At 39.5% G+C, this 14,570-nt stretch overlaps 1 protein-coding gene across 2 annotated transcripts; it reads right to left on the bottom strand.

Annotated features, from left to right (window-relative positions):
- Positions 1-26: 26 nt before the first annotated feature.
- On the bottom strand, positions 27-11,225 carry LOC117822077 (putative helicase mov-10-B.2). Of its 2 annotated transcripts, XM_034696705.1 has the most exons (24): positions 11,205-11,225; positions 10,826-10,926; positions 10,647-10,749; positions 9,416-9,597; positions 9,046-9,142; positions 8,774-8,915; positions 8,395-8,644; positions 8,198-8,308; positions 7,431-7,611; positions 7,180-7,322; positions 6,878-7,054; positions 6,302-6,414; positions 5,967-6,163; positions 5,636-5,733; positions 5,400-5,497; positions 5,213-5,311; positions 4,988-5,090; positions 4,768-4,885; positions 3,350-3,538; positions 3,167-3,238; positions 2,963-3,088; positions 2,791-2,879; positions 2,549-2,661; positions 27-2,450 (listed from the first exon to the last, which is right to left on the bottom strand). In XM_034696705.1, exons 1-24 carry the CDS (start codon positions 11,208-11,210, stop codon positions 2,389-2,391), a joined length of 2,970 nt encoding a protein of 989 aa, XP_034552596.1. In that variant the 5' UTR covers positions 11,211-11,225; the 3' UTR covers positions 27-2,388. The 2 variants fall into 2 exon arrangements, with proteins under 2 accessions (XP_034552596.1, XP_034552595.1); XM_034696704.1 differs by lacking the exon at positions 11,205-11,225 and having other exon boundaries at positions 10,826-11,090.
- Between the last annotated feature and the right edge of the window lie 3,345 nt (positions 11,226-14,570).

The raw sequence follows: 14,570 nt of genomic DNA on the forward strand, positions 1-14,570 counted from the left end.
TTTCTCAAAACATGACCCACATTGCAGACGCTTTTTACTTTTTTATTCATATTCTGACAGTCTATACAGCTTTCTGATTATCAAAATCACATAATTATACACATCATGTGAGTATAATATTTCCAAAAACATATGCAATTGTCTTAGGTTTGATTTGCTTACAGTGTTTCACATTAATTTCCATGTGGCACAAAAAAAACTTAAATTAACTTCACACAAAAAAAACACCACTGACATCAATCAAAGTCAACAAATCAAGTTATTTCCAGCTCTGCAGCTTGTTGCACCAGCTGTGCATAAGTTGAGTCCGAAGTTAGGGTGTAAAGTCCACCCTAAACCAAACGTTGAAACTAGTTAGTTTGTAACTTAAGTTGTGTCGGTGTTTGATTTCACCACAGAAACATAAGGTTCATCTTAACTAGTAGGCCATAACGTCCAAACTAACCAAAATATTGTTGCAGATATGACGTTTACACTTCCAGCAGCCAATCAGAGGAAAGCACCAATTTTGATGAATTGTTATCTTTTGTGCCGAATCTTCTCGGAGCTGACCAACAGCTGAAACAAACTAATGTAAGGTGATGACTATAGCCTAAATCCTTCATCTACAGGGCCTATAATAATAGTGACATCAAGTGGTGAAATTATCAACTACTACATATGTTAATACTCAGGAGTGCAAATCTTGGTCATCATATTTTTCCAAAGGATGTAATCTCTCTCGGATATCGTGCTGCAGACATAATCTATTTGGGAGAACCCTCTGTATCTCCTCCTCCAAATTATCACACCTTTCAAAACGACGCGCCATGGCAGCCGATATACTCTACGGAGGACTTTACACCTACTAGGAGGTAAGTGTAAGAATTAAGTTGTAACTTAGGCTGACGTTGGAACTATCTCAGCTGACGTTAGTAGAGTGTAAACTCCTAAATGAGAAATTGTGTTCAAACTAGGCTACGTTTGAACTTACACTCAGCTGGTGCAACAGGCTGCAGGTTTGTATGTCACAGGATCAGCTGAACATTTACTGTGCTTCCATTTAGGGTTTCATTTTTTTTTAACAAGAAATACCAAACCGTTTTAAAACAGATCCTTCAACATTTAAATTAGGTTAATATCAATCAAAATAAGTTGAACCGAGTGACGATTTTACAATAGGAAAGAAACTCTTATGACTTGTGGCTCAACTTGGACTTGAGCACTGATGACTCCGTCGTTGACTTGGGAATTGACTGCATCGGGACTCAGAAGATGAAGGGGAGGATTCTAATGTATTTTATCATTACAGACTTTTATTGTTTATGTTAGTTTTTTTATTAAAAGGCCCTAAAAATGTATTAAGTTTCAGAGTTTTTAGACACCTGTGAGTGATCCCACCAGAGCAGGATCAATGTGTCTCCCCTTAAAGAGAGGCGCAGTGCACGTTTATCCCTGACACACCACGTTAACTTCACTGTTAATTCAAATCTCCAGACATGCCAACAGAATCAGTCAGCATGTTAACTGGAACTTGTTGTCTGCACATCAGAAAGGTCTCAGAGTCAGTCCAGGTTCATACAGTGAATAGTTTGGAATGAAACAGTGGTCCTACCTGTAATGAATAATGATTAAAGTGACGTTTTAACTCAGGCTGGGACTCAGGTACTGAGGGCTCTACTCAGATTCTTCTCTAGTGACTCAGTGACAGCAGGAAAGTATGAAGCAAAGAAAAGAATGATGTCATCACCCTTCTCACTCAGTAGCAGTGATTTTTTTTCTGCTATTACAATTACATACTGCGTTCTCACCTTTACTTCTTGAAGACTTTTTACCAGTGAGCTGGCAGGTATACAGTAAGGTTGAAAAATCTGATGTTTGCGTTCACACATGCAGCCAACCAGAATACAGCTGGGTGATTTTTTTCAAGTGCAGTGCATATAAATAAGGGGTTTCAGTTACTGTCACTATCTGTTGGAAATTTATATAAAATAGAAAAATAAATCTGTTAAATAAGTCATTTAAAACAAATATTTACTGTCTACAAATAGTTTATAATCACTCGGTGTGAAACTAAGGTTTGCTCCTCTGAAAGTGTTGCTCTTGCAAACCACTGAGGTAGCTGGTGACGAGCTTCTGCTCTTAACCTGATTCACCTCCCTGATATTACGCATCTTTGGTTAAGTCCAGTGTTATTAAAACATTACAAACCTGTACATTCATATTTAGGAATGTTTCTGTATTACAAATATAATATGAATAAGAGCTTTTATGGGAACTTGATACAATAAATGTAGAAATCTTGTTTTGAAGCTTTTGTTTCAAGCCTCTAGGATATAAATTTACCCAACAAGAAGCTAAATTAATCCTTTCAAGTGCTCAGGATGGAAGTCTGGGTTTTCCTTTCCCTCACAGGTCATTCCTCCACTCAGGGTCCAGGAGCTGCTGAGTGCCGCTCTCTGCGGTCTCCACTGGTAAGAGGAAATTCAAAGACATACAGTTTTAACATCAACTTAAAGAGTTAATTTGAAGGAGAATGTCAATCAAGAGAAGGATCTGTGTCCGATACCTTGTTCCTTGATCTCAATGTAGAGGGCAGAAAGCCTCGTCACCACATCCTCCTCGTCTTCTGTGGGGACATAACCAGTGTAACCTTCTTCATCTTGGCAGTACTGGATGAACCTACGGACAAGCACAAAGGGAAAATATAACAACATTAAACAGATTACTCTCTGTAGTTTTGAATTGAATTTAAATGTTTATGTTTGTATGTTGACAGTGAGAGACCAGAGGTTGTCCCATGACACATACCGGTCCCAGGTAGGATCAGTACTCAGCACTCTGGGGTTTCCCACAACAATCAGCAGGGCTTTAGCTCGAGTCACAGCGACATTGAATCTCTGAACAAAAAAAGCACAGTGTCAAAAAAACGTATACAGTTCACAAGAAAGTGTTGATGCATGTATTGTATTTTGATATTTACCTTCTCGTTCTTGACAAAGCCGAGGTTGAACTTTTGGTCTATCTCAACATAATCAGGGCTACTGCGAACTGTGGACACCATGATCACTTTCCTCTCCTGACCTTGGAACTCCTCGACAGAACCAACCTGACACAAATATGTAGATTTTGAATAACTGCCCCTGCTGTTTGTTTCTCAGCACTTGTTCATGAAATACTCTGTTACCTTAAGGCCCTTCATGTCCTTAAACTTAAAGTCTTTCTCAACTTTTTCCAGTGCCTTTCGGATTTTCTGCACCTGTGTAAGCGCCAGACAAAACAGTTACAGCATCAATGTACCATGTAAACATAAATGAATGACAATCAGCTATATATTGTTCTATTGTGTGTCACTTAAATTCATTCTGACCTGTTTCCTGTAAGGTGCAATGATGCCAATGTCTCTGGGTGCGAGGGTGCCCTGACTCTTCCCCTGTGTCTCCAGTAGTTTCCGCACGTAGCTCATGAGCACCTCCACCTCTGCCACATTGAAGAATGAAGGACTGCTGGCCTCACGTGCATCGATACCCATCACACCATGGAAGATCACGGGAAAGCCCTATAAGATATTTGAGATGTAGGGGAGAACAGGGTTGGTTGTCATACGGGTTGGTTGGCACACTCGTTATATCTCGCCACCAGAGGGCACTGTCTCTCAAATTGGAGTATTGACATTTCCAGAATTAGGATCAGAGCTCACCTAAATAGTCTTCTCTGGAGTAAGACAGCTTAACTTGAGGTGAGAGGACTTCTTGTGTTTTTCATGTCAAATTGTAAATATTCAGCTCCTCAGTATTTTTCTTCTAGGATTTTAAACGATGGGTTTATAACAAAACAAGTGTTACCCTTACAAAGTGTGAGAGGAAAGCTATAGTTTATAGTTTTATTAGCTAGCTAACTAGTTGTTAGATGGTTGTTAGCCTTGATGCTAGCAAAAAATTCCAGTTGGGGTTGGTCGTCACATTCTCTTTGGGGTTGGTTGTCACATGTAACAACCAACCCCTATATTGGCAAAATCATGCATGGTGAAATGAGTTGGAGTGTGCAGACCCTACATTTGCCATTACTGTAACTCAGACAGTGACTGCATGTAGCCTAGTTGAGTAGACCATTATTGTTACGCCTATTTGTTTTGTTCTTTATGTTGTTATATAGGCTGGCCTAAAGATGTGTTTCCTGTTCATGGTCCTTGCTCATTTTATGTTAAAATGCATTAAGTTATGTAGGCCTATCACTTGTCAGTGTAATTAAACTTTCAAATTTAGTTCTGCCTTCTTGCCTTTTTTAAAAGATTATTCCCATTGAAATACCATTGTGACAACCAACCCCATAGTGTGTGACAACCATCCCCATAGTGTGTGACAACCATCCCCATAGTGTGTGACAACCATCCCCACAGTGTGACAACCATCCCCATAGTGTGTGACAACCAACCCCATAGTGTGTGACAACCAACCCCATCACAGGGATGGTTGTCACACACTATGTGTCAGAGTGTCTTTGATAGTTAATTGCCACTTTGTTACAATAAGTGAATGTAGGAATGACTATTGAAAGATGTTTTGAAGATGAGCAATCATCAAAACAGTAAAAAGTGTGACAACCGACCCCGTTCTCCCTACTTAAGGTATAAATGTGGTTTTGAAAATATTAGGCTTTAGATGTTTTCTGAGAGAACCTTTTCATGACGTGTGTGTGTGTGTGTGTGTGTGTGTGTGTGTGTGTGTGTGTGTGTGTGTGTGTGTGCGTGTGCGTGCATGCGTGTGTGCTGAAAGGAGGCATCCGTACCTTCTTTGGGAGATATTCCCATCTGCAGTAGGAGTTGCGCAACATTTCATCCGCGCAAACCTGCAGCTCTCCATCATAGAAGAGCTCGTTGGGAACTTCCAGAATGGCAGGATGGGACCTGAGAAGGATAAAAAAATATCAAATAATAACAGAGCAAAGAGTCTAAAAACACCAAACATTTCTGTCAAGATATGACTCATCACAATCTCTGCCACCACACCTGTAGTTGAGAAGCAGTTTTGTGACAAAACGGTTGTCAAACACGCCCTCGTTTTTCTCGTACAGAGGGAAGTTATTCATCAGTCGCTCCAGAAGGGACACTCCTGCAGCAAACAGAGCCTTTTAACTCCAGAAGTTCACACAACAGTAAAAGCAAACATAGGTCTTCTGTTGTAATCAGGGAGTTGATAACAGGACAGAAAATATAGATGACAGCTTTTCTCACCCATGCCGTATTTCAGAGCGAAGGGGGATCGAAGAATGGGCCCCAGCTGCTTGGGATCTCCAGCAAGAACGACCTGGCAAGTGTCTGCACTGAGTAGTCCTATGTGTCCCAGGGATAACAAAAAATTAACCAACATATAAAACAAGATGTGCACAGTTAACAAAGGTCTTTATTCTCTTTCTTTTACCTGCCAGGGGGACTATGCATTCAGTCTCAATGGCATGTCCTGCCTCGTCCACGAACACGTGAGTGAAATGACCAGCAGGGATGTTTCCGGAGACCATCCTTCATGGATCAGAGGGTAAAAGAAACGTATTCCCTTATTCACTGGTTACTTCCAATGGCAAAGTTTGTATGTCAATACTGTAGTTAACGGTGAAATGTTTTTTAATGGTGTCATGCAGATGAGCAAACTTTCTCTACCTTCCAGCAGTTAACAGTGTGGTGACCATGATCTTATACTCCATCAGCTTTTCTTTTGCAGGATAAACATAACATTCCCCAACCAGGTTAGTGCAATCCTGTGAAAGTGGAAGTGTCCATGCACAAAAACTCAGTGAGACGATATAATACAATAGTACCCAACACGTAAACGAACAGCAATGCAGCGTGACAGCTTTATAATGCTTCCTGGATCATTTTATCTTCTGTGCTATGCTTCTCAAGTCCACTAGGGGGTATAATATCACTGCATCAAACATAATCCCCTTTAAAAAAAAAAAAAACCTCAAGCATCAAATACACCAGCACTGACCTTGATTTCTACTGGAACATATCTTGGATCCCTGCTGCTGGCGTACATGCGGAACACTTTATTCCTGTCCACATGATCCAGAATCTTCTTGCAGAGCAGATCGGCAGCACTGTTGGAGGGAGCACAGGCCAGGATGTGACAGGAGTCCTGCCTCTTCTCTATCTGTTTGATGGCCTCCACCACAGTCACAGTCTTCCCTGAACAGATAATCATCAGAATCAACTGGTCTGACTTGATGGCAGGCAGATGGTAGATTGTACATCAAACCCAAATAGCTAAAGAAGTGTGTCTCAATTGAGTTTGAAGACAGAGTAGTATGTTGAGGCTTGCTGTACCTGTTCCAGGAGGGCCAAACACCAGGTAAGGGGCAGGTTTGGATGTGCCAGCTACAATGTGTTGAACAGCCTTGTACTGCTCTTCGTTTCTCTCTAGTTTTGAGTCAAACAGCCTGTTAGGAGGAAGGCAGAGGGACAGACCTTTGACACCAGTGCTTGGTCAAATGTGGAATAAGTCATTATGTGTATGTGCACAGTAAATCAAACACTGTCACGCAGGTAGCTGGTGTAGGGCTGACAATTTAACTTCCCCCTAAGATTTTAAAACCAGAAAAACCCAATAAGGCAATATCCTTCTATGCTGTCTGAAGGCATACGTCTGACTCTAATGTGTGCATAGAGGCTGTTGGACACCTTACGAAGCCATCACTCTTAAATTAGCATTGATTTCAGATTCTGTCCTTTACATTTCAAATCAATCTCCCAGCACAAGTTGGATCAGGAAATCCTTTCTACAAATATACCTGCAGAAATATGTTGAGAGAGGAGCCCTACAGACACCTCTGCCAGCTAACACATCGCACTGAATAAAAAGATGCACCAGTATACAGTCGAAAGTACATGAGTATGTCTAACTTTAGAGGGGGAAGCTCGGGTTGCAGAGAGTAGAGGTTGCCTGCTGAAGGGAACAACACCTCTCGAATGCCGTATTCAACTGCCAGCTCAGCCGCTCTGTGCTGAACACGCATAGTCAGGCGGTTCACAGTGAACTCGACGTGGAACTTCATGCCATCTATGAAACGAGACAGCAATCTGTAGAAAAAAAACACCCACAAAAAAATCTGAGTGAATCTCTGTTTCAAAAATGTTTCAAATGAGTCAAAGAAATACATTTTTAGTTTTATTTACTGCATGTTAATGTAATGTGATGAACCTACTGTGAGTTGAAGCCGAGTCTGACGCTGTCCAGCTGCACACTGTGGACATAGCCGCGGTATTTCACCTTTGTTTCTCCGACAGGATAGGCCAGCAATGAATCCCCTCTGAGCACAGATGGGCGGTTCTCAGAGACACCAGGTACCTGACAGGTAAACATGTGGCAGCGTTTAGTAATAATCCATAAAGAAATACAGCTAAAAGAGACAGAATAAACAGAACTGTTTTTGCAAGGGAGTCAGTTAATATTAACCTCCAGAACAAGAAGTTTGCTGTTGGAACGATCTCTAGTCATGACAGCCGGCTCTCTGTCGTTGTTGGGGATGTTGTATTTCTTGATGTCAACCTCCATCTGTTGCTCCTCCAGAAACAGCTGCAGCTGAAACTTCTCATGGTAGTTCTCCCAGCTCAAGTCACTCTCCAGCACGTTCTTTCTAAATACAGTAGAGAAAATTGAACGTACTGGCATTTGGTTAGAGTTCACGCAGGTTTTCCTGTGATTGGAAAAAACACATCCTCATTATTTTCTATGTTTGGCTTCAGGCACTGCATGAGGACAGGGAAAGATCCAGATCTTAGTTAAACATCAATAATACTGTTGTCATGTAATTGATACAGGAGTTGGTGGCATAAAACAAAAAGCATTAAAATGCTATCACAAAACATTTGATGAAGCTGCAGTCTCTACCAATCAAAATTGTGTTGCCAGATCAGATTTTTTTAACCACCAAAAAAGTGGTTTATAGACATTTTATATATTTATTATCAACATTTTCACACTGAATTAATTTTTTCTTTTACCAAATTAGATAATTAATTACATTTCTTCATTATGTTTAAACAAAACCTTTTCCATCTGGCATCAAAGCTAATAGGCTGTTGCAAGATAGTTGAAATACTTGAGTGTGTAAATGTGACATTTAATTTAGCTATATGTTCGTTTAGTTCTTTCTGTATCTATTAATCCAGTGCTTTCCTTCACTACTGACCTAACAAAGGAAATAACAGTACTGAACTGACCTATCAGAGCAGTAAGTGGGGATGTTCAGTGACTGGATGAGCTGGTCCATATACCCTGGGATTCGATATGGTTTCAGCTCAACCACATTTTGTAGCTGCATTACTGACAGCCTGGACAGAAATCAAATGCACAATGTTAACACATCACACAAAGATTTACAGCATCTTCATTTCTACTGTATATTCAACAGCCATACCCTTCAGGTCTCTGTCCATCCACAATGTTGTAATCAACTTTAGGAGTCCAGGCAGGGAGCGGGAGAGGTCTGTAGGGGGCTACAGGTGCAAGCTCCAGTCCTAAGGCAGTTATGCACTGGGCCTCAATGTAGCGCACAATGTGGAACGCAGTGGTGGACTCCAGGTCTGGTTTGAATTCAAATGCAAGTGCGGCTGGATAGAAACCAACTGTTTCGCAGCGGAGGAGAACCTGGACATTATAGCTTTGACCTATAAGCAGAAATCAAAAGGTGATCAAGTTTTCTTCTTATTGGTAGTTTACTCCGTCTATCATTTCTCTGAGATGTGAAACCATGATTCAAGACATTAATGCTTCAGTTCCTTATTTGCATGTAGTACCTGGTTTTAGACACAGAGGGTTTGTCTTGGTCACTTTTCTCTCATCTCTCAGTGTGAAGTGCCTGAGCCAGTGCAGTGGGGTGTAGTAGGTGAAATACACAGGTTCTGTTCCAGTGTTTTCTACTGTCAGATTAACTGTGCACTGTTTAGAAAATAGAGAAAAGACTGGTCCATGCAGTGGAGCTTGACATTTGTACCAAGAATGACATTGGATTTATGTGATAAAGCACATGACCATTACGACAACAGGCAGTTTTTATTAAAATGTTTACCTCATACGTTTCATCCACGCGCAAGCTAAGTGTCCCGTTGTCAAACTCATGGTCGGAGCTGATGCAGATGCCACGTTTGTCAGAGATGAACTGAGTCCTGTGGGTGTAAAGACAGAAGTTTATGACACTCTGTATCCAAGAGGGGTGTGACTTTGGAGGAAAATGTAGAGTCTGATATTTTATATATTATACTGTATATCCTGTTGTTCTTGGACTGTAGACAATGTAAGGCAAGTTAAAGTGTCTACAGTTAAGAGCACAAAAAAAGCAGTATTGTGACTCACAGAAAGGGCTTAAGTGAGCATGAAATTAGATCCATGAATCTCTACTATAGGCCGTATAAGATCACTACTAATATCAGTCATTTTACCTGTGTGTCTGCAGGCTGGTCTTCAGAAGACATGCCAGTCTCCTACGAGCTCGAACTCCTGTCTCTGCTTCATCTCCAGAGATGGCATTCTGTACATCCTGTGGACTAGCTGCTCCCCACTGGACAGGCTCTGGTCTACGAACACTGTGCGAATGCCACTGGTCCACGTAAACGGCTTTGACCTGTGTAGAGGATCACTTCCTGTCAGGTTTGTTCTCAGATCTTAAATTATAATCCAAGTATCTAAATGTGCCCTGTGAGTCATTGTTATAGAGCAGATTAATTAACAGCTTCAGCTGTTACAGTTGTAAGAAAGTGACTCCACCCTGCGTCCCACAAACAATGATTTTGTAAGAAACAGAAACTCTTTTTTTTTTTTTTTTTTTTTTTTTTTTAAATTGACTCATTGTTGTGAGCCAGACAACCCACATCACTCCAGTTCTATCTTCCATACATTGGCTTCCAGTTAAATTTAGGATTCATTTTAAGGTTCTTGTTTTTGTGTATAGAGCTCTGCGTGGTCAGGCTCCTGAATATATTGCTGACCTGCTCCACCCCTACCTCACCAGTAGGTCACTCAGGTCTTCTGACCAGGGCTTGCTGGTTGTCCCTTGAGCTCGTCTAAGGACAAAAGGTGACCATGCTTTTGAAGTGGTGGCACCAACATTGTGGAATGCTCTTCCTGTAAATATTCGCTCGGCTGTCTCTGTTGTGACTTTTAAAAAAACTCTTCAAGACACATTTATTTAAACAGGCCTTCGACTCAGCTTGTACAGACTCATGTTTGAATTATGCTATTGTCTGCTTCTTTTACTGTTTTATGATTTCATTTGAATATTTTTCCTGTGAAGCACTTTGTGATTCTATTCTATGAAAGGTGCTATACTAAATAAAATGTACTTACTTACTTACTTACTTACTTACTTACTTATCTGAAACATCCAATGTCTGAAAATGTTAAATTATTTTAAACATTTCAATCACATAAATAATCCTGTTTAAATAAGCAACGATTACACACACACACAGCTTTTTAAGATAAAAGCATAATACAATGTTTATTTTCCAACAGCCAGGCATAAACAGACGTGTGTGTGAGGTTTGATGACTAAAAACATGCAGTAAAGCTGTGTATTGACATATCTAGATGGCACTGTAACATCATTAACTGAATTGTTGCATTCAGATATTATTACATATAAAGCTGATGTGTCAATAGGACTGTGCATACCGTGGCGTTGAAGCGGATCTTGTCTTTTCGTCTTGTTATTTTGCGAGACACTTTCAGGGCATGAAGAACTGAACCAAAGTTTGGATCTTTTGACCCTGGAGTCCTAATATAAAAACACAAACATTGATTTTAGACAAATATCATATTTAATTTTCTGCATACTGAAAAAGAAAACTTACCTGCTTCTGAACTCATCGTTGTAAATGTCCCTTAGTTCAATTCTCTCTGTGATGGATGCTCGATTAGACTCCTTCAAAAACTCATAGAAGTCGAGTCCGATCTGGCAAAGAGAAGTTGTATTGAATCTCTTAGACAACATGGTACAGGACTGATATGACTACTGAATAATCAAACAAAACACGACTGGGATATTCGTCAAAACACGCATATATATATACAGCTCATCAGCAGATGGGTGTGATATTAGTAGGAAACACCGAGAATGGTTCCCTTTCTACTCCCGGACAGCCAACGAGGGCGGTGTCTCCGTGTGTCATGTTACAGCACTTCAGCAACACGGCAGCGAGGCTCGGGTGTATAAAGCAGAGACACACTTACCGTCATACAGTCCGAAGAAACGAAACTTAACTAAATGAAGCCTTGAGGCCATACCAAGGGAGTAAACGAAACTGTATTCAAACGAGGTCAAAATAAAACCATTAAAAAAAAAAATCCGATGAGTCAGTCAGTGAACTGAACAACACCAACACGTGTCTTATGCGTGTCAGCAGAGGCGTTTCTAGTCCATTTTTGGGGGTGCTGAAGCACCTCTAAATTGAATCTCAGCACCCCTAAAATTTGAGAGATTTTCCTTTTTTCCCTTTTTTTTTTTTACTGTATGTCCTTTTTAATAGAAAAGTTTCAAAAACATACAGTACTCAGTTGAAACACAATATTTTAACAACAAAAATACAGCAGCTCCACCACCTTTTAGATGTTGTGTATTGCATGTCAAATGAAAGTCCAAAAAATAACTCCAATGTCAATTTTTGGTATTTTTGGTACTCACTATAGGGGGCTGGTTTACTCCAGAAACATGCATACTGTTTATGTACAGTTGTGCTCATAAGTTTAAATACCCTGGCAGAATTTGTGGTTTCTTGGGTAGTTTCTGTTGTCTTTATGATATAAAAAGAGTAAACACAGTTGTTTGATAGAAATTTTACTTCACCCAACCACTAACCATGAATGATTTTTTTTCCTCTCTTATCATTCATAGTCTCTGAAAAATGGCCAAAAAAAATCAAAAATTCTGCCAGGGTATGTAAACTTATGAGCACAACTGTACATGTTGAGGAGCTGCTGTATCAAAATGAGTTGTCTTTCCCCAGAAATTAGGGTTACCATATGTTTCTTTTATTATTCCAATCCATTTCTCTTTTGCTGTGGCTCAGCATTTAAATAACCTTTATCGATGGTTGATGGTTTAGTCACAGACTTTCCCAAAAAGTGTTGTACTTCTCTTTCACAAATGTGGGAATGAAATTGAATTAAAATGCACAAAACAATGAAAATTATCTTGCACGGCTCAGCACCTCTAAGCATCCGATCCTAGACTCGCCCCTGCGTGTCAGCATTGTTGATAGCCTGCAAATGCATGATCCTCTATGACAGGGCTATTCAATTAAATATTTGGGTTTCATTTATTTTAATTATTTTCAACATTGTAGATTGATACTGAAGACATCAAAACTATGAAATAATCTGGTTTTGCTATAATATGGGTTACAAGAGTAGTCAAATAGGGCTATCCATTGTGTGCTAACCCTACCTCTGAACAACAGAACTGATTGTCTCAAACACATTAAGAAGGCAAGTCATTCTATAAAAGAACTCTTGACAAGGCTCATGTAAATTAGAAATCATTCCAGGAGACCACTTCATGAAGCAGACAGAGAGAATACCAAGAGTGTGCAATGCTGTCATGAAGGGAAAAGGGGGTTACTTTGCAGAATCTAAAATATAAAACGTATTCTGGTTTGTTTAACACTTTTTTGTTAAGTCAATAATTCCATATATGTTCTTTCATAGTTTTGATGCCTTCGGTATTAATCTACAGTGTTTCAAATAATTAAAATAATTAAAATAAATACAAACCCTTGAATGAGAAGGTGTTTCCAAACTTTTGGATTTTGGTAAGTGAAAAAAATAGTAAAGATGTTGGGATGACTACAAGGACATCCTGATGATGTGGATGATAAGAACTTAGCAGGCATTTCTCCAGACAGGTAAAGCCTTCGCCGCGAAAGGAGCAGCATGAACTCATTGCATAAAGAGCCCAAGGCGTGTCTCCCCCTTTAAACAGCCCATGAAGATAGCACAGTGTATCTCTAAGATAACGATCATTCAGATTACACCATTAACTGTGTGTCACAGTTTCATTTACCATGTTTTCAAAGCACAACATCCTGTAACAATTCCACCACTCCAGCCAAATGATTTTACATTTCTCTTTTAGTCTTTAACTTTTGTTATACACATTTCCTGATGACTACAGCATTTGATCACATCAACAATGGATTACAATAATAATTCTAACTGGTAACAGTACTCATCATTGTCATAATGCTGACAAATTACAAGGCGCTGTGTCCATTGAATAGGGCTAAACATTAAAATACTATAAAAGGTCTGTGTTTCACTTTGTGGGGCTTAGGGATCTCATGTTTTAAATTCTCTCCAGGCAAGGGCTAACATTTGTCACTTTCAAGGTTTCTGGTATGTTGTGTTATGTCTCTGTTTTAATTCCTCTCTTCTTCTGGCCTTGGCACAGAGAACAAATGGGTTGTACAGGAAGTAGTGGGTTAGAGGTTAACAGATAAATGAAATGATTTTCTCATGTGGTTTCCTTAGATTATATGAAGAGCTGGTGCATGAAACTTTAAGGAAATGGAACCAAGTGCTTTTTCGATCAAAGGATACGCTGCTTAACCTGTTGGCTGATGAACTGAGTAAATTAGGGCATCCTTTGAGAAACAAATCAAACTATCTGATGTTGCCCTGCTTGCTTGTTTTCATTGCTTACAGTAAGAAGTCTATGTGAGGCTCTGCTTTGCATCTAAGGAGTTCTCAGAAGGTAGACTACTTGAAGATGACAAATACCATGTACATATAACTAATACTTATTGACTAGGAGTTGTAAAGTCATGCTACTAAAAATGAAACCATGACACAGGGCTTAGATTAACCATATGCAAAGTGCATTTAGTAAATGTATTTTCCCATTTCCTGGCAGCTGTCACTTAGTTTAACCACAGAAACATAGCTCCACTCTGCTTATAAGTCTGAAAAAATTGGGCTTTCTGACTGAATTGCAATTGCATTTCGTCACCCTATTAAAAAAATGGCATACATCATTTTTTTTAAAGTTTTTGGGAAAACACAAAAAACCTTACCAAATGCAGACCATATGAAATTCATTTAATCATTTCAATCAAAAAGGCCTTGACAGTGGATGACTGTTGACATACATAGAATGTTGTGTGTCAATTATGTAACATTAAAGAATAAAGTGACTTATGCCAATTTTCAAACATTCTAGTTTGGCTAAGGCGACTTTAAACCTGGCTTAAACTGCCCTTTCATTCCATAGTGCAATCTCAAAACTGAAATTACCCTGAGTTAAATTAAACAAATGTCAGGTAAATCAAATTGGTCAGGAGGCAGTCCCTTTCCTCACTTCTCCAGGTCTTCTTTGCAGGCTTTTTATTGAACTTAACCCATTTCCAACATCCAGTTTTGACAACTTGTTGAAACCTGACTATAAACTGTCCTTTAATTCCATAAAGCAAACTCAAAACGTTAATAACTCTAACCTAAATTTGGACAAAAGTCAGGTCGATAGTAAACCTTATCACTCACCGGTAGAAACTGATTCAAGAATCATGTTTAGAGCTTCTTCTGCACTATAGATTCTGTTGCTTC

The sequence above is a fragment of the Notolabrus celidotus genome, chromosome 11 (assembly GCF_009762535.1).
Source record: "Notolabrus celidotus isolate fNotCel1 chromosome 11, fNotCel1.pri, whole genome shotgun sequence".
In the NCBI taxonomy this organism is placed as follows: Eukaryota; Metazoa; Chordata; class Actinopteri; order Labriformes; family Labridae; genus Notolabrus; species Notolabrus celidotus.

Excerpts from the sequence above, each read along its gene's own strand:
- LOC117822077 (XM_034696704.1), bottom strand. The coding sequence starts at position 10,965 with ATGTTGTCTAAGAGATTCAATACAACTTCTCTTTGCCAGATCGGACTC. Across the intron at positions 4,886-4,987 it reads AAACTGCTTCTCAACTACAG|GTCCCATCCTGCCATTCTGG; the intron begins GTGTGGTGGCAG and ends TATCCTTCTCAG. Across the intron at positions 2,451-2,548 it reads CATTGAGATCAAGGAACAAG|TGGAGACCGCAGAGAGCGGC; the intron begins GTATCGGACACA and ends TCCTCTTACCAG.